Source organism: Eriocheir sinensis, chromosome 21 (assembly GCF_024679095.1).
Source record: "Eriocheir sinensis breed Jianghai 21 chromosome 21, ASM2467909v1, whole genome shotgun sequence".
NCBI classification, from domain to species: Eukaryota; Metazoa; Arthropoda; class Malacostraca; order Decapoda; family Varunidae; genus Eriocheir; species Eriocheir sinensis.
The window spans coordinates 5,303,641-5,325,224 of NC_066529.1; the positions used below are offsets into that span (position 1 = coordinate 5,303,641).

At 43.6% G+C, this 21,584-nt stretch overlaps 1 protein-coding gene across 2 annotated transcripts; it reads right to left on the reverse strand.

Moving 5' to 3' along the window:
• Nucleotides 1–5,635: 5,635 nt before the first annotated feature.
• Nucleotides 5,636–20,939, reverse strand: LOC127001560 (adhesion G-protein coupled receptor D1-like). Of its 2 annotated transcripts, none has more exons than XM_050866207.1 (10): nt 19,867–20,939; nt 17,062–17,165; nt 15,468–15,668; nt 14,800–14,958; nt 14,060–14,188; nt 12,458–12,702; nt 11,555–11,778; nt 10,591–10,712; nt 9,249–9,448; nt 5,636–8,761 (listed from the first exon to the last, which is right to left on the reverse strand). In XM_050866207.1, the coding sequence occupies exons 2-10, from the start codon at nt 17,135–17,137 to the stop codon at nt 8,705–8,707; spliced, it is 1,413 nt and encodes a 470-aa protein (XP_050722164.1). In that variant the 5' UTR covers nt 17,138–17,165; nt 19,867–20,939; the 3' UTR covers nt 5,636–8,704. The 2 variants fall into 2 exon arrangements, with proteins under 2 accessions (XP_050722164.1, XP_050722165.1); XM_050866208.1 differs by lacking the exon at nt 19,867–20,939 and adding an exon at nt 19,592–19,646.
• Between the last annotated feature and the right edge of the window lie 645 nt (nt 20,940–21,584).

Below are 21,584 nucleotides of genomic sequence, written 5' to 3' on the forward strand. Positions count from 1 at the left end.
TGTAACAGAGATCGCTGCGTATGACGTCAGAGCAACGGGTACCGAATATATTTTTTCATCAGACCTAACATCGGCAAAACCGGTTATTATCGTGTTTTGGCGTGCATGAGGGCGAAACAAGTGGATGCAATGACCAATTAAATAAAAATAGTTGTGTAATAAGTCCTGGGGGTTTAAGGCATCGGGGAGTAATTAGAGGCGAGGACGAGAGTGAAGGCTTGGGGTTGAAACTGCTTTTATGGGTCTGTTAAAAATTAGCAGACTCCGAAATGGATACAAATAACGATAACGAGAGAGAGAGAGAGAGAGAGAGAGAGAGAGAGAGAGAGAGAGAGAGAGAAGCAGTAGAAGTAGTAACAGTAGTAGTAGTAGTAGTAGTAACATAGCCCGTTGTTGCTGTCGATATGACCAAGGAAAAACAGCTCCATTACAAGCTGGCGTAGTGTGTTTTTCATACTTATATATTTTTTTATGTGTGTGTCCTACGAAATATTGAAGACGGCTTAAAAATTTCCTCAGGTAAACAACACACACACACACACACACACACACACACACACACACACACACACACACACACTGGATGCTTGTTTATGGCAGTAATAACAGTAGCTACAATTTTCCTCATTCTCTTCCCTTTATTTTTTCGTTTTATACTCCTTGTCTTCCTGATCCTCCTCCTCCTACATCTCCTCCTCCTCCTCCTCCTCCTCCTCCTCCTCCTCCTCCTCTTCCTCCTCCTCCTCCTCTTCTTCCTCCTCCTCCTCCTCCTCCTCCTCCTCCTCTTCTTCTTCTTCACTTCCCCCGTCAAATATGTGAATCTTCAGATATTTATTGGACCCTTTGTCTCGCCGCTGTTCATTCTGGAAGTGTTAGTCCTCTGTATCCACGACACACACACACACACACACACACACACACACACACACACACACACACACACACGGATCAGCCAAGATATCCATGCTCTCGGTTAGTTAGTTACTCTATTTTTTTTTTCAATCACTATTTTTCTATCGCTTTTGTCCTTTACCATGACGACGTAGTAAGAGTAGTCGTCGCAGTAGTAGTAGTAGTAGTAGTAGTAGTAGTAACAGCAGTAGTAGTAGTAATGGCATCCTTATTTTTTTTATCTTTATACTGATCATGATTTCTTTGTTTGGTGTTCGTAATTTCTTTTCATTTCATATTAAAGTACGTCAGACCTTAATTATGTTTTTTTTTCTCCTTTCTCCCTATTTTCTCCCCTCCTCCAGCTCATAATATCACCAAAACAATCGCAATAACTTCGGTGCAACTCTTAATAAACACAAGCTATCACAGCCCAGTCTTATTCTGCCTATCGTTGCTGCCGACACCCTCACCAGATATTGGATTACTTTTAAACTTTTCAGACGGTGACCCATTTCTACTTTCAATCCTTACCCCTCGACCTATTTGCAAGGCTTAGCAGCAAAGTACAGGGGCGCGATCAGCACTTTGAAGAACCCATACTACATAAGTGAGTAGCCGCCACGGAAGGAATAGAGGGAGGGAGGCAAGAAACCTTTGAAAAACCGGCTGGGTGCACGGCCATGAATACATTTTACGCTGGAGGGAAGGCATGGTCGTGTAGGGAAGAGTTGTCGATGCTGGGTGAAGAATACGGGAAAGACAAGAGGAGGAGATGGAGGCTGGGCCGTGAGGAGAAGGGAGGGGAGAGGAGCAGGATGAGCGGGAGAGAAGGGAAGGAAATAGAAGGGAAATATAAGTAAGATTACGTATGGGAAGGAATGACGGATGGTACGGTAAATGAAGAAGAATTTTAGGTGACGGTAGGTAAGGAGGGGTGGCGCAATATGATAAAGAAAAGGGAAAAGGAATGGACGGCTCTTGTTACGTAATAAAATGTGTGGTGAGGGAGATGGGACTGAGGAGGAGGAGGAAGAGAAGTGGGGGAAATGAATACAAGGCGAGGGCGCGTGGGTGAGGGAGGAATGGAAGCTGAGGCCGTGTAGCAATAGACGGGGATGGAATAGGGAAAGGGGCTCTGCGAAAGGGAGGGAGAGAATAAGGAACGGCAGTCTCACGTTGGCCAGGGCTTGGGGCGGCAGGGGAAGGAAAGGGAGGTCGCAGCAGTAATCCTTTGGCAAGCTGAGTGGACCGGACAGATGGGCAGGGCGCGGAGGGGGGCGCCGCCAGATAAGGGGAAGCACGCCAGAATGCCTCTCCGTCCCGGCCAAGCCATATACCCATGAAGATAGAAAAAAAATCTTACTTCTACATTCCTTTAAAGGCGACAAAAGAAAGCTATTTCCGCTCTTGTATCGTAGGGTAAGGGTAAAATGCCAGGACGGGGGAATTCATACTGCCAAAGCTATTCATGCATTAAGAGAAGCCATAACGTCTACATCACTTTCCGGCAGGAGGAGAAAAAAAAAAAAACTATTTGTGCCATAGTATAGTTATGTGCAAACTTTTGGTACGCTGCAGTGTATATGCTTCCGTCTGGAGCTATGCTAGTCCGTCGACACGAACACACGTATGCCGCCACCAAAGGCCACACAGGTCGGGTCGGAGCGCAAGACCAGGAAGTCCTTTCTAAACGGCGGCACACACTAACTATCACGCGCACGAACACACGCCGTGATCCGTCTGATGCTTTGCTGTCAATCATGTCGCTCGTGAAGACAAATATTTGTGATTTTCTTTTATCAAGATGCTGAATATAATCATAGTGTGGCTGTATAGATGACGTCGTGTTAATTGCATTGCCATCAGTCTTTGTAGTGTCCATAAAGGTATACATCTAGTTGGTGCACCAGACTGTTTAGACAAACAAAATGTTTAAGACTAAAATCTCACACACTGGTTACGTAAGGTTCGGAGCATCGCCAGACAGGCGAGCGAATGACAGCCCTGACAGCCTGACGCCTTGGAAAGAAAAACCCTACCGTGTCAGCGTCGACACAGAGGCAGACCTTTCTCATCATCTTTACAGCCATGCAATTATTACGTGTCATCACATTCAGTATGGTGATCAAAACATAACAGAACTGGGAGCAAAGCCTCGAAAACTTCATAACGTGTGTTGTCCCGTGAAAGTTGCCATACGCCACCGTCCAGAAAAAAGTTCCGTCAGAGATTTGTGTATTTAAAACAAATGGCAAATCAGTTTTATGACCCCAACTTTGACAATGAGGAGGAAAAAAAATCTCAAAATATCCTTGACGTTAACAAAGAAATTCGAACACAAAGTGATAAAGGCGTGCATCAGGCGTGGCTACACCCCGCCCTACCTGAGCTGCCTAACACATCGGCACATCAGAAGAACCATCGCTACTCGTATCTTCACTACTCAAGAAAGGTAAAAGGCTAAAGTCTCACCTTCAATGTAAACTGGGCAGGAACAGGGATCTTGCTGAGAGGGGAGGAGGGGGCTACGGCTCCTTAGGTAGTGACACAACAGATTAAGCGACTCCTCACTTCCAGCATCTCACGACAACTGATCGCTGATCATCGCATGCATCCAACTTTGACATCATTTAATACAATGCCTCAGAACGAGACGGCCTTGTTATAGACATGAAGAAATAAATGAGGCACGTTATTCTCTGCTAATTCAAGGCAGCAAATTAAAGTTATTACAGATCCTGACAGGCTAAGACGCACACTCCTCGCCCAAGGTATGCAGGCGCGGAGAGTAAAACAGCAGACTTCTAAATGCCTTTACGGTGGCTAAAGAAAATACATACTCGCTCAAAGTCTCGATGCACGAAAGGTCTTGAAACTCTTCTACGAATATTTTTCTGCCACATTGCGTATTTTTTTTAAGTAGTCTCGTGTTGGTCAAGGCAAAATATGAGGTGAAAAGTCAATCAAAACAATGTGTGTCCAGGTACTTCATGCTTACCAACACTCCCGCTACGCTTAGGACTTGCTTTCATGTTTGTTTTCTTATGTTTACGAGAAAAAAAATATATGAAGACCTTACTGCTCTCATTATTTGCATTTGGGGGCATTAGAGTTTGTTACATAAAAAAAAATCCACCTCCAAAATTAGGAATGGTGAGAAGTTTGTGGGCAATTCAATGAACTTTCTTGATAATCATGTTTGTTGGGGGTTATTATATATGTATTCTTTCCATGTAGTAGAATCGTAATGGATGTATATAGTGTAACAGCGTCTTGGGTGGCTGGTGCTTCTCTCTCTCTCTCTCTCTCTCTCTCTCTCTCTCTCTCTCTCTCTCTCTCTCTCTCTCTCTCTCTCTCTCTCTCTCTCTCTCTCTCTCTCTCTCTCTCTCTCTCTCTCTCTCTCTCTCTCTCTCTCTCTCTCTCTCTCTCTGTTCAGTGTCGCGTGATGATGCTCCGACTCGAGGAGGTAAAGGGGAAGAAAGGGAAAAAGGACGGGCCTGAGCAGCCTCCCAACACCCCAACTCTTCGCCGGAATGGAAGATAAGAGTGAATCAGAGGAGTTCCCGAGTCTATTTTCCCCTTCAACAGTTCAGAGTAGGAGTCTAACATTGTGTCTAGTTCTTTTTCCTTTCCTTGCCCTTCGTTCAGCAACCGTGATTCGCCCTTGACCCGCCAATACGAGGGGAATTTAAGTAACTTTCTTTTTTTTTCAATTCAGTGGCTCATCCATTTTCATATCTTTCTATGGAATTTTGACTGAGGCGTAGCCACATCTACACAAGAACAAAAAATGGCGTAAGGTCACATTTCCTACACATAGTCCGTCATATTTCCTACAGAAGAACATGTATCCAGCAGATTTCCTATACAAATAAACTGAGCACCCAGCGTATCTCCTACACAACTCGGTGGCTGATCTTAGTTGCTGAGACTTCCTCGTTTTTGTTCACGCAGTGCATAATTTGGCAGGAAAATATACGTTAAATCGTGTCTGGACGTAATATGTAACGATGCGAGGATAATTATTGGCTTCCTGAGGCCCTGACAACTATGATGTAATTGCAGCCAGTCACTACGCCCTCTACCTCCTATTGAAGTGAGTGGCCGCTGAATCGACTGTGATGAAGAAACAGCGGGTGAGAGCGTTTTGACCTCTTACGTAAGTCATGACACGCAATCAAGCCCTAAACGATTCGGACCCGATACAGACGCCAGATAAATGTAGAGCCTATGACTCATTTAACCATTACGTCTATAGATGGAGACAAATTCACCCGACCAACTTGTAACTTAGGCAGACTATGTGAAGCCCGAGATACCATGGCTTACCATTCCCATGTTTCCTCAGGTACACGTTCATTAACAAATCCACGGAGTAACAAACAGGTAGGTGGGCAGTGCGTCAACTGTACCTCGAGCACCAGCAATACTTTACCTCTCCATGGAAGCTTCCTGAGGTGCCCATTCACTGACAAACCCTGATGATGAGTAGAGGGAAGTTAAGAATAAACAAACCACTGAGGCCTCTTGCGACGGCTTACGCTGCAATATTAACACCACAAACAATAGAAAAAAAGGAAAGAAATCAGAGAGAGAGAGAGAGAGAGAGAGAGAGAGAGAGAGAGAGAGAGAATAAATAAATAAATAAAAATATATACAAATACATCAATCAATAAATATATGAATCAAGCAGGAGTTAGCAACGGATGAGCAAATCAACATTTTAATGCATCTACATTTCCTTACTCACGCCTTAAAGTTACTATCACATGCTATACCTCACAAATATAGGAATCTTTTTTCCACTATGTATACACTAAAATATGACGTGATACATTATTTTGAACTCGTCGTTGAAATAGTTTGTGTTTTAATATTCGTAGTGCATGTCCACGGCAAACTGAAGAAGAAGCTACACACACACACACACACACACACACACACACACACACACACACACACACACACACACACACACACACACACACACACACACACACACACACACACACACACACACACACACACACACACTCTCTCTCTCTCTCTCTCTCTCTCTCTCTCTCTCTCTCTCTCTCTCTCTCTCTCTCCAGGCACACATAAGGCACCGTTGGCGTCATCTTTACTTGTAAGGACCAACACAACAATACGGGTGTGCATCACTCTGGTGCCACACACACACACACAGGCCGGCGTTACAAGCCCTCCCTTCACAGGCCGATCCCTGGACATAGTTCTAAGAATATCTGTTTCCCAGACCCAGTGACCTGTAAGACAGCTTTCTGGGAACCACTTTTACGGGTTGAAGACGACATTCAATAAAAACTTTCTATCAGCAGTAGTATGACGCCTAAGGGGGCCAAGAATAAAAGTAATTGGAATTTAACGGAGGTGAAAAACTATTTATAGACGTTAATGCTGGTTTCTGACACGGTAAGAACTTACTTCTCTTGGTGAAGGAGAGCTTGGAACACGGCCGACACGATCACAAACACACACCGCCCAAACACCATAGCAAACACCGCTATGGCCGTGCATCGCTACTTCACACATCAAAGTTTTTTTTTCTTTTAAATATATTAGTAATATTTCATACACTGCATATACATTTGTAATAATGACTCAAAAGTCGAACCAACCTGATATTAGAAATGAAGCACTCTTTCTCGACATTACATAGATGAAGCTTTGTATTCTTGTAAAGGCCACAAACAGCTTTCCGCTGTGTCTGTGCCCCGCCTCGCACTGTGACCACCAATGAATTCTTAGCAAACAAGGGAGGGGGAGGAGCGGGGAGGAGGACAGATAACGGGCTATAAACAAATTCTCAAGCTGCCTAAAAACAACTTTGTTTTACTTAGTGTTTTAAATGTAACATTAAAAGTTTGGCTGCTCGAAAATTTATATTGCTTGAAGAGACTGGTTGGTTCGACTTTCGAGTGTTAACTTGGTAGTTTGAGATAACAGGACCGCAACATAAAGAAAATAACATGATCCCGACTGCTTAACGAACCTAAAAGATAGTACACAACCCCTCACAAAACAGCCGGTAAGGGCCACTAAACCAGCAACTTGACCCCATAAAAGGGGTAAGGAATTTTCCTGAGGGAGGGGTAGCAGTCGACAGTATAGATGCGGTCCTGTTATTTAATATTAGTTACGTTTTACAACTGGTTTATCTACACACACATTCGAAATATATAACAGCTTTTACTAACTAAACGTGCACTATAGCAGGGAGGGAGTGAATACAAGAGTAGTGTATTCAAATACGAATTCGAATACTTCAAATTCCAACGAATACGAGTTCGAATACACTGAAATGGTTTTGATTCGAATATCTCGTAAATACGAATACTTATTGAGAGTACGTAACTATGTATGGCAACAGTAAAATGAGCTCATGAACCTGTTCTATACACGACGATTACACGTCCGTCCAGGAGGCCGGAATTGTAAGGAACAACGGCTGCCATTAAATATTTTCTGATAATGAATTTCGAGGTATTCGTCAGATTATTCGCAGAATACGAAACCTTTCCCCTTGTAGTCGAATACGAATGAGAATAATTTGATTTATGTAAATAATTATTCGAATACAAAGGCAACCAAATACGGTATTCGAATGTATTTAAATACGAATAACGAATGCGAGTACCTCATCCCTGCACTAGCGAAGGAAATTACACGAGTCTCCCAATTCACTGGCACAGAAAACGTTGCCGCCGAACAGAAAGCGAATCCCGTCACGGCAACTAACGTAAAACCTCTCAGCCTTCACTGGATAACAGCGAGAATGCCCTTCGTAAAACTAGACTTGACTGTAAAATAAATAATAAAACAAACACATTCGTAACCAAGAGGCAGCGACGCTTTGAATGATAAACTAGGACGTCACTTACGCGGACAATCTTTGGTTGTAGTAAAGCCTGCAAAGTATTGAATATGAATAAACAAGAATTTTTAGCACAACATATTTCATATTTACTTGTTTCCGCACTCAACACTGTATATACCCGCCGTGAGTGCTGACTGCTGAGTATCTGATGTGGTGCTAACCGTGACCTGGGCACCACACCACCTGCCACCGTGGAGCGAGAACATGAGAGAGAACCAGTGGAGCAACAAGGGGTCTGCATTTGAGGGGAACCATGTTAATTCTGCCATCCAATTTGCGTTATACCATCCAATTCATCAGTTCATTGTATTATCCGCCGAATCAAAGTTGGGGGTCTTTGAGGGAGGGTTCCAACTTTACTCCGAGTGTCTTGTTCCGTCGAGACCCACTCACTGCTCCACCACTGCCGAGAACCACTTCAACCTACACCCTGTTGCCTTATATCAGTAGAGTGCTCGATAAGTGACTTTCGGCAAGGCAACGGAACATGAAAGCAAATACGCAAAGAATACTGTTGCCAAATAATTTAATAGTACTCTGATGTGGCTCTAAAGATTCCAAACAGCTACAAGAGTCGTTCTTAATTACAAAAGGGCACGATGCAGGCCGGTATTATAAGATACTTTCGCTTCCCACATCATCTCTTTCTAAAGGTAAAAGAGGGGGTCAGTCGGGTTCTAATGAGCGTTTCTTCAGGTTCACGGTAAAGAAGGGTCAAACTACCACCAGGGTGATAAACCTACCCCTGGAAATGCCCACAGCTCCTACGAAAGCCTTGTCAAATATGTGTTCTTGGGCGGCGAAATGTCTGATAATACGACTCGCTAAGGCACCTTCTCTTCCTGATCCGAGTACGGGCGTGCAGGGCATAAAGGAGCATAGCGAGGCGCCCCATCCAGCAGTTTGTAGCCCCTAGTGGCCTCCGCCCCGACTCATCGACCTGTACATGCCGATCATTTTCAGACGTACCTGGAACAGAAGATTTAGATTAGTCACTAGACGGAGTGTGTGTTTCGTACTTATGAACACTCGGCAATAGATCAATGAAATAATGAAAACTTAGTACTTATGAACACTCGGCAATAGATCAATGAATGAGAACTTAGCCTCTCTGCTTCTCCTTTCTATTAGTTTCCTTCCTAACCTCCTCCAATGCATCACTGACTTCCGCTTTTTCTTCCTTAAATGTCTATGCTTCTCCACCTCCTCTTCCTCCTCCTCCTTTCAGCTTCCCATGTGCCACTCCCCCTGCTACTTCGGTGTTCTCTCTATTTTCCTCCCCTGCCTCTTTAACATCCTTTTCTTTCCCTACTCTTCTTTTACCTCCGTTTGACTTTGCATTTTCCTATTTTTTCCCTTTCTCTTTACCATACTTTTCCTTCCCTTTTACCTTTGCCTTACTATCCCATGACCTCCCATTCCTCCTCCTCCTCCTCCTCCTCCTCCTTTCCTTCACCTGCTGGTTGTTGAAGCAGTGAAGAAACAGCACCAGGAATCCGGTCACGCTGTTGAGGATGGTGAAGATGCTGTAGAGGGGAAGGTTCTGCTCGTACTCGGAGTATATCCCGACCAGCATGTGGGCGAAGACGAAGGGCATGATGATCAGGTTGGTGCGCTGCGAGAACTTGGCGCTCGTCCGCTGGTGCTTGTCAATGCCTGGGGACGAGACGAGGAAGAGAGGGGGTGAAGGAGATGGTGAAGAAATGGACAGAGGATGAAAGAAACGATAAGAATGGGAAAGAGGAAAGTAAAAGGGGAATGTTAAAGGGGAAAGAGGGGAATTAAATGGATGAGGATGAGGGGGAAAAGGGAGTAAAAGGGAAATATTGGAGGTAAGGTCTTCAATCATATCCCATTTTAACGCCAGTCTCTCTCTCTCTCTCTCTCTCTCTCTCTCTCTCTCTCTCTCTCTCTCTCTCTATCTATCAGTAAAATTCATGAAGAGATAAATTTTCAGCTTGTTTTTAGTTGGTACACATCGCGGTCATTCCAATTTCCACTACTCACGTGCTTCCCATCACTCTTTCGCTTCGCCGCGCCCCCTTCCCCTGCGCCCTCGTCCTCCCTTCCAGTGATGTATGCAGTGTCATTTACTTTAGTGCAGTTTGGCTACGCATTTCAGTTTGCTTTCTGCCGCCAGGTCTCTGTATGTGTATATAGATGCGTTTCTGGTCGGAGTGTATGTATGTGTGTTTGTCTGTTTCTGCTTCTCTACCTGTCTGTCTGTCTCTGTCCATATCTGCTTCTCTGTCAATGTGCCTGTCTGTCTGTCTTTCGCGGTACACGTTTTTTTTTTTTTTTTTTTTTGGGGGGGGGGGAGTGTTGTTTGTGTAGGTGCCTCTCGCTCTCACTCTCAATTCTCTCTCTATCACCTCTTTCTCTCCTCCTCCTTTTCCCTTCCCTTCTTTCCTCCTTCCCCTCTCTCCCTTCCCATACACAACCTTTCCATTTCCCGTCCATCGCTCGCTGTCACTCTCCTCCTCCTCCTCCTCTACTTTTCCTTTCCACTCACTTCCTTCTCTCACCCTCCTTTAACCCTCTTTCTTCCCTTCCTTCCTTCCTTCTCCACGTCTCTCCTTACCCACGTCTCTCTCTCTCTATCTGTCTATCTACTCATCTACTTTTCCCTTTCACCTTCTCCTCTAACCTTCTTTCTCCCCGCATCCTTTTTTCCTTCCCTTCCTTTATTCATTCCTTCTTCCCGTCTCTCCCCTCCTATACACAACCTTTCCATTCCCCGTCCATCGCTCCCTGTCAGCCTCCTTCCCCTCGCCGCTTTCACGCTATCCATCATGTACCTTTGAGGGGCTTGTAGTTGGCGGATCCAGCGGCCTCGATAAGGGTGAAGGTCAGCGTCACCAGGGCCACGATGGGGATAATTTGGCCGTAGAATAGCGGGGTGTCGGCCTGTAGCCAGCAGCTGAGGGAGGGAAGGAAAGACATAGAGTGACGAATCGTGTTTACGGAAGAAAAGTTTAGGAGAGGGGGAGGAAGGCGAGGTAAGGGAAAAGCAATATTATACCGTTGGTCACCTTGAGGAGGGAAAACAAACGCAATAAGAAGAGGGAAAAATAAGTTTGTATGAAAGGAAGTAGAGAGAGTTGAGTAGCAAAGTGATTGAGAACAGAAGGAGTGGAAAGGGCGAGGAAAAGTTTAGGAGAGGGAGAGGAAGGCGAGGTAAGGGAAAAGCAATATACCGTTGGTCACCTTGAGGAGGAAAAGAAACGCAAAAAGGAGAGGGGAAAATAAGTTTGTATGAAAGGAGAAAGAATTAAGAAGCAAAGTGATTGAGGACAGAAGGATTCGGAAAGGGCGAAGAAAAGTTTGGGAGAGGGAGAGGAAGGCGAGGTAAGGGAAAAAAGCATTACTCTGTTGGTCACCTTAATTGAGGAGGAAAAGAAACGCAATAAGAAGAGGGAAAAATAAGTTTGTATGTAGAGAGACTGAGAGAGAGAGAGAGAGAAAAGAGGGGCAAAAGAGGAAGTAAAGACGAAATTATTGAGAGTAAGAAGTATAACCACCACTACTACTACTACTACTGCTACTATTATAACTACTACCACTACTTTTTTTTTTTTTTTTTTTTACGTGAACGCCTATAGCGCCGGTAGGCTTTTCATGAGGGGCCTGGATGGTAGTTGGCCCCAGCCCGTCATGGCGCAGGTAAGTGTTTATAGTGGCGCCATCATCTCTTGGCTACTACTTGACTACTACCACTACTACTATTACCACTGCTACTACCACTACTACTACTGCACTCACTGGTATTTCCCGCCGTAGTTCTCGTACTGGAAGCAGATGCAGAAGAGTAGGATGATGGTAGCCACGCCCCAGCCCACCAGCGTGTTCTGCACCCGCGAGCACATGCCGTTCTGCTTCACAACATAGGCCACGTAGCCGTACATGTGCAGCGCCTCCAGGAACATGAACATGAAGCACGCCGTGAAGAAGTAGTGGATGAAGATGGAGATAACGCGGCACATGTCCTGAGGGGGTGTAAAGGAAGGGGTTTGAGAAGGGTGAAGGGTTGGAGATAACGCGGCATATGTCGTGAGGGGATGTAAAGGAAGGGGTTTGAGAAGGGTGAAGGGTTGGAGATAATGCGCCACATGTCCTGAGGGGGTGTAAAGGAAGGGGTTTGAGAAGGGTGAAGGGTTGGAGATAACGCGCCACATGTCCTGAGGGGGTGTAAAGGAAGGGGTTTGAGAAGGGTGAAGGGTTGATGTGAGGTGGTTGAATGGGGTGGTTAGGTGAGGTTAAGGAGGAGATGAGAGAAGATGGAGACAAAGGAAAAGTGGGAGGAAAATGGTTGAAAAGTTAATGGGAGGTGGTTGAATGGGAGAGTTAGGTAAGGTTGAGAGAAGGAAGAGGAAAGGAGAAAAGATGGAGACTAATGGGGAGGAGAAAGAGAAGAGAAAGAGAGATGAAGATGGGAAGTTTCTGAGTAGGAGAGTTCGGTGAGGCTGAGGGTGGATAAAGTAGGAGGAGGAGGAGGATTAGGAGAGATGAGGAGAGAAGATGAAAACAGATAGGGAGGAGAAGGAGGTGGAGAAAGATGGGAGGTAGCTGAATGGGACGGGTCTGTGAGGTATTGGAGGCTGTAGAAAGAAGAGTAGAGAGGATGGAGACGAGGGGAGGAGGAAAAAGAAAAGGCGGCATACTCACAGGCGTCTCGGTGAAGGAGGTCGGGAACATGAGCATGGCGTGGGCGAGGACGAGGGAGATCTCCATGTTCATCTGAATGATTCGATCCTCCGTGAAGATGCGCAGGACGAGGAAGATGATGAGGCAGATGGAGACGCAGATGATGATGATGGTGGAGGCCGTCTTGGAGATCACCGTCGCCACCACCTTCTGCGCCGGCGGCAGGGTTGGGATGGGGCGGGGCGTTGGAGAGGTGGGTGGTGGAACTGCCGACGCAAAGACACACATAGACCGTCTTACAGATGGAAAAGTGGAACAGAAAAAAAGTGGAAAGAGAGCAGCCAGGGACAATGGCCATGTGATAGAGTTTGAACATGAAAATGACAGCAAAAGGAGATCATAATGACGTATTTTAAACCTCAGGCAGGGGAGCAAAGAATCTAGTGATCATTGCAAAAGTTGTTACCGCGATGACCTCACTGACCTCATCCTGCGTAACCTCGAGGCATTATGGGGAAGAATGGAAGAAGAGGAATAGTTGGAGAGGTACATAGGGTGTGTGTGTGTGTGGGGGGGGTGACGGTGGACTGTACAGCACGAACATAGAGATACATATAACTATACAGATAGATACATACCAAGCTAGACAGGGATACCTAGATAAGTTAATACCCCACATAACATATCAGCTGCATAGTATACCGTAACTAACCACTCAGTTAAATTAGACATCCTCGGAGAGCCTCGACTCGATGTAAGGAAGTTAAGAGGAAGACAAATACATGAAGCTAAATTAGTCCATCTTTGCGTGTATCTGTCAAGCCAGTTCCATATACACCCAGGGAGCCTCAAGGAACGGCACGGCAAGGATAAGAAAAGTGAATAGATGGGGTTAAAGGGAGTCTTCTATGTGTATCCGAGAAGCACACAAACACACAAGCCACCACCCTCACACACACACTTACAAACACCCACAGCTACACACACAACACTCACACACGCACACACGCACAAAAGGTCAGTGAGTGCAATTTCTCCTTTCGTCCCCGCAGCGTCGAGCTTGAAGATTTATCACCGACTTGGTGGCAATTTATTTCCCGCAAGGACGAGGAGGAAGTATTTCACGGCTGCGGGGGATGAAAATAAGGCTGAGCGAGGGTCAGAGAAATATAAATATTCCCGAAGTAATAGAACCCTGATTGATACGTGAGGAATTGTTGCAGCTTTTTTTCTGTATTAACCACCATGACATGTTCTTAAGCTTATGCGGTTGTGTCTGTAGGAGAAATGCCTTGTGACTAGATGCTTTGAGATGCGGAAATAAACACATCCTCAAGAACAAAATCCGATCTCTGTCTATTGGCGTCTTTCTCTGGCTCGTATTATGAATTTTTCTTATGATTCTGTTTCGCTCTTACCTTGCTCCCCACCGTAAAATAAGAGAAAATGTATACAGGTAAATTAATAAACAAAAGACATAGTAAGAAGAAATATATAGCGAAGAATTCATGCTATTTTATCTGCTCCTAAAACTGACTGTGCTCCGTGAAGCCTCCTGAGCTCACGTCGTTTAGTGCCTAAGTGAAGACCACCTCAATCAACCTCTCGGCGCGGTACACTCACGGATGCAGGCTGTCTTGGCCTCGTTCATGATGTAGCTCATCGTGCACACACACACAGCCACGGGATCTGTCTCCGTCGACTTGTCCAGGCACACGGCGATGTCTGGGCACTTCTTGGCCTCACACGGGCCTGAGGGAGGGAGAAACATGGGTGATTCCAGGGAAGAAGAAGAAGCAGCAGAAGAAGAAGATGAAAAAGAAGAAGAAGAAGAAGCAGCAGAAGAAGAAGAAGATGAAAAAGAAGAAGAAGAAGAAGAAGAAGAAAAAGAAGAAAACGAAAAAGAAAGAAGAAGAAGAAGAAGAAGAAAACTGAAAAGGAAAAGAAATAGAAGAAGAAGAAAAAGAAGAAGAAGAAGAAGAAAAAGAAGTGTATGTTGCATTCAGTTTCATAAAAACTTAAATTTGTTGCGGATCAGAAACAAACATAAAAAAAAACGAAATTAGAATGGTCTCAACACACACTCAAAGTAAATACGAAACAGATGAAAAACATGATAGAACTAAATATTCTTTTGAAGTAGCACATACTTTGATTGAAAATAATTTGTCCATTTTTTATCCATCTTTTTAAATATCATGTATCTTGACGCTGACTGATATAACAGTAAAAGTTTACGACAATTTGTAGAATGAAAGTGACTATGAAGGCAGTTTGCTCAGACAACACAATAAAACACACAGGCCTATACTGACTTCATATAACAACGGGTTTAGCGACGCCACTGTCACCTGTCTACGTACTGGGGCATGTGGTCTTGTTCCAGGTGTTGCAGGCCTTCACCTCCTCCTTGTACTGGTTGTCGACGCACGGCAGACTCTCGTTTCCACACACCGCGTATCTCTTCGTAATACCGCGGCCACACTCCACCGTGCAGTTGCCCCACTCACTCCAGCTGTTGTCTGAGGGAACACACAACACGCCACGTCATCCAAGGCTCATTGGGATGCGTCTAACGAGTCACTCCCCATGCAGTGTTGGGTCCCTAAACACTGATCAATGGGTAGTCACAGTTTAAAAAATATATATATAAGTAAATAACAGAGGGTGGGATGCACAGAGCTCTTGGTACTGTCAGGATGTTTATAATATGTTGTAATGTTAGTTTAGGTGGAAGAGCATTGAAACACCTAAAGGAGAATATCACGACACCTCTGAAGATATATTAGAATACTTTTAGAGGGAAGGGGAGCTTTTTTTTTTTTTCTTTCTTTCTTTTTTGGTGTATGTGTGTGTGTGTGTGCGTGTGTGTGGTGCGTGTGTGTGTGTGCCTAAGTTTATGGAGACAGAGTGCTTCTGATATTTCAAGACCCTCGTCTATCACCCTACCTGAAAAAAGAAAAAAAAAACGCTCTGTACTCCACTCCACCACTCCTCACCTACGGTACCCCCGCCTGGCCGCTTTACTCACCCCAGCAGCTGTGAACGTTGCAGGGGAACAACTTGAACTCCGGGTCTTTAGAAGCACTGCCGTCCTCCGTGACGCACAGACGGCCGTTGCCCTGCGGCGCTGGGTTGGTGCACGACCTCACCTTCTTTTCCGAGCCCACGTCACACGCCTTGGTGCACGTCGACGACAACTCAGACCAGTCACTCCACCCGCCATCCACGTCTGGGAAAGTAATATATGACAAACTATTTAAAGCTCCTTCATCCACCCATTTATCTTTGCATATGCACATATACAATTATACATAATATAATGCAGTACACACACACACACACACACACACACACACACACACACACACACACACACACACACACACACACACACACACACACACACACACACCTATAACTAAGCTTAAGGAGCTATATGACAACATGACAGAATTAACTAAAATACGAGACTAGTCGCCTTACTCAATTCAGAAAAAAACAAGCAACAACAACAACAAATATAAAAATACCTTGCCACCTTCCCTCAACACACGTCTTTAAAACAAAAACAAAAAAATGTAACTAAGAAACTGGTATATATGTTCTCTTTTTTTCTTTACCAGTCATCTCTCACCACTGATAAGCTTCCACCGTGATTGTACAATATTAAAAAATGCCACTTGCTTCTAATGTTTTCTTCTTCAGTAAAGTAATATTGACATTTATAGAGCTAATAAAAAGTGATGTCTAGCTAAGGATGACACAGAAAAGCCACCAGTGTGAACATTCCGAAGGTAAGGAAACTGTTACCAAAGAATTTACTGATACATTACATACAAAGATCGTTATGAATGAGGAGGAGGCATACTGAAGGAGGGCGATTGATAAGATCATGTTGAAGTTAACTAATTGAGTAGCTTCCGTTGGCTATTTTTTAAAAGCTACAACAATGTTCCTTATATTCTTAATCTTTTTGAAAGGTTGAGAAGCAGGAGACAATATAAGGAACGTTTGCGGCAACACTTTGCCGTTTGATATATAAAGGTTATGAGAATGAGGACGTAACGGTAGAACACCTGGGATAAGCGATAAGGAATTAGTGAAAGGGGAGTTTTGTTAGAAAGCTGACGACGTAATGTATTAATGCAATGTAGTAATGACGAAAAAATGGGTAGAGAAATGACGAAATAGCAATAGAATATGTTAGGAGAATGAGGAAGTAACGAACAATCGCGTGAGAAAAGCGAAAAAAAAACCCCACTACAGTAACGAATTGATACAACAAAAAGGAATTAGTGACGGGGAAAGGTCAGGTTTGAGGGTTAAGGGTAAACATAAAAAGCATCTGAAGCAATAACTACACAGCGAGGGAGAAGAGAGGTTAGGGAAAATACCTATTTTTATTAGTGAGTGAGTGAGTGAGTGGCATGGCGACAAGGAAGGCTTAGCGATGATTACAGGACGTGAGGGTGTTAGCGATAAGACTGGTTCTAAGGGAAGGTGAGTGCGCTAGGGTGTCAGCGACGCGGAAGACTCTATAAAGTGATAAGAAGTTAAAAATGTTAGCAAATGAAAATGTTTACGAAAAGGAAGGTACAGACAGCCCTTGGTGCCCCACTCACCGGCGGCGGGGCAGAGGGCGGGCAGCGTGAGGAGCAGCACGCCCCACACCACCAGCAGGCGGCGCACGTCCCTCATGGCTGCAGCGGCGACACGCTCACTCACGCTGAGCAGGGAATAAACATTTATCAATAAGCAAATAAGTAAATATTTGAAGTTGTCTTATATTACAAACCATTATCCAGGGCATCAATAAAACAATAGTAGCAACACCGTTATAATGATATTAACAATAGTAATAATGAAAATAATAATAATAATAATAATAATAATAATAATAATAATAATAATAATAATAATAATAATAATAATAATAATAATAATAATAATAATAATAATAATAATAATAATAATAATCAGAAAAGCAATGATACAAAATACAATAGCAATTAGAAGAATGATAACAATAATGACAAAAATAATAATAATAATAATAACAATAACCATAATAATGATAATGAAAATAAGAACAAAATAATGATAATATAAATAATAACAATAAGGATGATATTAATAACAATGATAATAACACATCCTGCTAATATAGGACAGGTATTCTCCGCGTTGCCAGGTACATAGGCACAACAAACAGACACTAAGCAATCAGAAAGGCCCACGCTTCTCTCTCTCTCTCTCTCTCTCTCTCTCTCTCTCTCTCTCTCTCTCTCTCTCTCTCTCTCTCTCTCTCTCTCTCTCTCTCTCTCTCTCTCTCTCTCTCTCTCTCTCTCTCTCTCTCTCTCTCTCTCTCTCTCTCTCTAAAGGTGGGTGAGTACGATTTTTTTTTATATTACTATTCCTGTTTTTCTGCTCATGACGGACGCATTGACCTGTGTTGGGGTCACCTGCCCCCCGCCCCGAGCACTGAAAAAATAATAATGGCACCGAACTCGCTCCATTCTGGTTTGTCTATACTCAAAAAAGAAAATTGTTGTGATGATTTTCGAACAGTTCAATTAAATTCACGGATATGAGACATTGTTATTATTACTTGTCCATCAAATATACTAGTACCATTAACTAATCTTACACACACACACACACACACACACACACACACACACACACACACACACACACACACACACACACACACACACACACACACACACACACACACACACACACACACACACACACACACACACACACACACAAACAAAGGCAAACACAGTATCCCCCCCGTCAGTAATTACACTCACTAATTCCAAAGGTTTTGCTCCATTAAAATTTTTACTGCTACATCATATTTCACATTCCATCATACACGTGTACAGCATATGAGAGAGAGAGAGAGAGAGAGAGAGAGAGAGAGAGAGAGAATCTCTCTCTCTCTCTCTCTCTCTCTCTCTCTCTCTCTCTCTCTCTCTCTCTCTCTCTCTCTCTCTCTCTCTCTCTCTCTCTCTCTCTCTCTCTCTCTCTCTCTCACACACACACACACACACACACACAGACAAAAGAAAATTATTGGAGGTAAAATTTTATACTGAAAGGTGGCGAAAAATACGAACGCCCAGGGGAGTGAAGTGAGGGGTGACGAGGGGAGGGCAGGCGCGTGGCAAAGATAGAGGGGCAAAAAAGTAAGGGAGGTGAGGCAAGGTCAGAAAGGAGAGAGGAGGGGTCAGATAGAGAGGGGAGGGAAAGGGAAGGAGGGGGAGAGGTTTAAGGTGAAGGAAAGGTGGTAAAATGAAGGAGGAATGGGAGGTAATGGTAATAAGGGACGAGGTAAGGTTAGGGAGGTGAAGACTAAGGGCCACGACAGAGGTGGGGCAAGGAAACAGAGGAAGGTGAAGCAAAATGAGAAGGAAAAAGGTGGGTAATGGAGGTGATGAGGTCAGGGGTGATCAGGTACCGGGAGGGGAGGTGTGAGGCGAGGGGAAGGTTTGCGTGCGTGTCTCTCCCCGGCCACTTATTGAGCACTTGACTGTTTGGCCCAGGTTGCTGAGAGACCACCTCTGCCACGACACACACACACACACACACACACACACACACACACACACACACACACACACACAAATACACACACATAAACACACATATACACATATATATATATATATATATATATATATATATATATATATATATATATATATATATATATATATATATATATATATATATATATATATATATATATATATATATATATATATATATATATATATATATATATATATATATATATATATATATATATATATATATATATATAATACATTGCCTCGTGTAATGCCTTGCGTCCCGTGACAAGTCTTTTAATTCTTTTCAACAGCAAATCGATGAGGAGTGTGGGAACAATTCTCCAGTCAAACAGTCGCTCTATTGATATAATTTATATGAAGCCATTTAACTCATGAAACGCCACGTCTCGTAAACTTATACTGATGGTCTTCCTCGAGATCATTTTGCCATTGTGTGATACAAATAGTCATTCAGCTAAACAGCGGCTAACACACCTTCACGCGGCCCTACACAGGTGTCTCGCCGCGGGGACGAGCGGGAGTGAGGCTGCGGAAGGACTCTACTGACCTGTGGCAGAGGTGAAGGAGCTACATGACCCGCTGGCGGCCCCGGCGAGGCAGCTGGAATGACTGCTGTCTCCCATCACACACACACACACACACACACACACACACACACACACACACACACACACACACACACAGACAACCCTTCCGTGCGCCTCGCCACCCATACACCTTACCTCTCCCCCACTACAAGGTATTTACACAAAGATTAACTTCCGAGACCCTTCAATTATCAAGCAATACGACATTTAAATAATGAATACTCATGCAATTTACCGGAGCAGTGTGTTGGCGGCGCCTGGAAGCAGCGGTCGTCAGGAATGGTTGTATACTGGAGCTTCTATGGTTGGCGCGGGCAACGTGGCCTCCCCACCAGTCACACACAAAAACACATCACCTCCCCATGACAACACGCGGCGTGGGTCTCAGGGGGCTACCGGTTAATGTCTGAATGTTAAACTGGACACTAGGCAGGAGACTTTTAAGCCGAGTGAAAGTGTCTGTATTTTTTCTCCCTCTCTTCCTGGTATTAAATTAGATTCTCTAGGTTGTGATAAGAATTCTCTGGTCACCACCAAGTTAAGATGTGCACCAATTATACCCTTCTTCAAGCATCTAGCAGAGTAAAAAGTTGTCTGCTGCTCTTTTTCCTCACACTTAACCCTTAACTTTGCTCTAAGTCGGAGTGAAGATTCCCTGGGTTGTAAAGCAGTGCGCTGGGCATCAGTAAGCCGAGAGTTGGGTTATTTTTTCTTGTTGAACGCAAGGCGGGGAAGGACGGTGTTTTCCCCCACGTTTCTTGATATATAATTCCTTTGGGGGTGAGATCAGGTATATCTGCGGTGTGAGGCGTTGCACTACTCACCAGAACGTCAAAACCTGCAGCAACACTAATTTTCCTTCTTGAATGGGCAGACTTAGCAGGAAGTCTGTTGTTTTTTCTTCTTCTTGTTTCTGCTAGGGCGAAGTGATGCTTCTCTGCAGTGTAAGGAGAGGTTCTGGTCAATATTAGATAAAATGGTTCATCAACTTTCTCTCATTCCGGAGCATCAAACTGAAAAGGGTATTTTTTTTCCTTTTTATCTCTTCGTCGTTACTATAATTTCTAGGGCGTGGTAATGACACTCTCAGGATGCAAGGTACTGCACTCTAGTCACCAGTACGACAAAATATTCACTAACTCATTTTTTCCTCCACCAAACTGAGCAGTGAGGTGGTGCTTCCTGTTTTCCGCTCTTTTATGATATTTTGATATATTGTAGGGCGTGGACAGGGTACTCAGATGATGTCAGGCGTTTCCCTATAGTCACGTATAGGCCGAGAGCTACACCGACGCTTCCTCGAGCTCACCAGACGGAGCAAAGTGTGTCTGGTGAGGCGCCTGGACTCCTTGGTGTGTTGGTGTGTCGTGAGGCTTGATTGGGAGGGAGGGGGAGCAGGAGGGAGGGGAGGGTAGGGGGGTGACATACCTGACACGCTACTCATTAATAGCTTTTTATCTTCCTTCACCTCACCATGGCGCCGCGTGCGTCAAGGATATGCTACCTCCTTCATTACGTCCAGCCTTTTTATTCATTTTGTTGCTACGATATTGTAGTTTTTTTTATCTAGAATTAAGAGACGAGGTAAAAGGCTCAACAATATTAAAGTCCAATATGCTGTTCAAATGATGAATAAATGGCGAAAAAAATGTAATTGAATTTAGTTTAATGATGACTTGTTATTAATGTAGACATTTTTCTTTAATAGGATGATAATAATATTAATAATAATAATAATAATAATAATAATAATAATAATAATAATAATAATAATAATAATAATAATAATAATAATAATAATAATAATAATAATAATAATAATAATAAAATAATAATAATAATAACAATGGTAATAAAATAATAATAATAATAATAATAATAATAATAATAATAATAATAATAATAATAATAATAATAATAATAATAATAATAATAATAATAATAATTATTATT

Bases quoted from the DNA above. Each gene is read 5' to 3' on its own strand.
- LOC127001560 (XM_050866207.1), bottom strand. From the start codon at position 17,137: ATGAGGGACGTGCGCCGCCTGCTGGTGGTGTGGGGCGTGCTGCTCCTC. The intron at 15,669-17,061 runs GTGAGTGGGGCA...TTACTTTCCCAG, and splicing joins CGCCCTCTGCCCCGCCGCCG to ACGTGGATGGCGGGTGGAGT. The intron at 8,762-9,248 runs GTGAAGGAAAGG...CTTCTGTTCCAG, and splicing joins ACTGCTTCAACAACCAGCAG to GTACGTCTGAAAATGATCGG.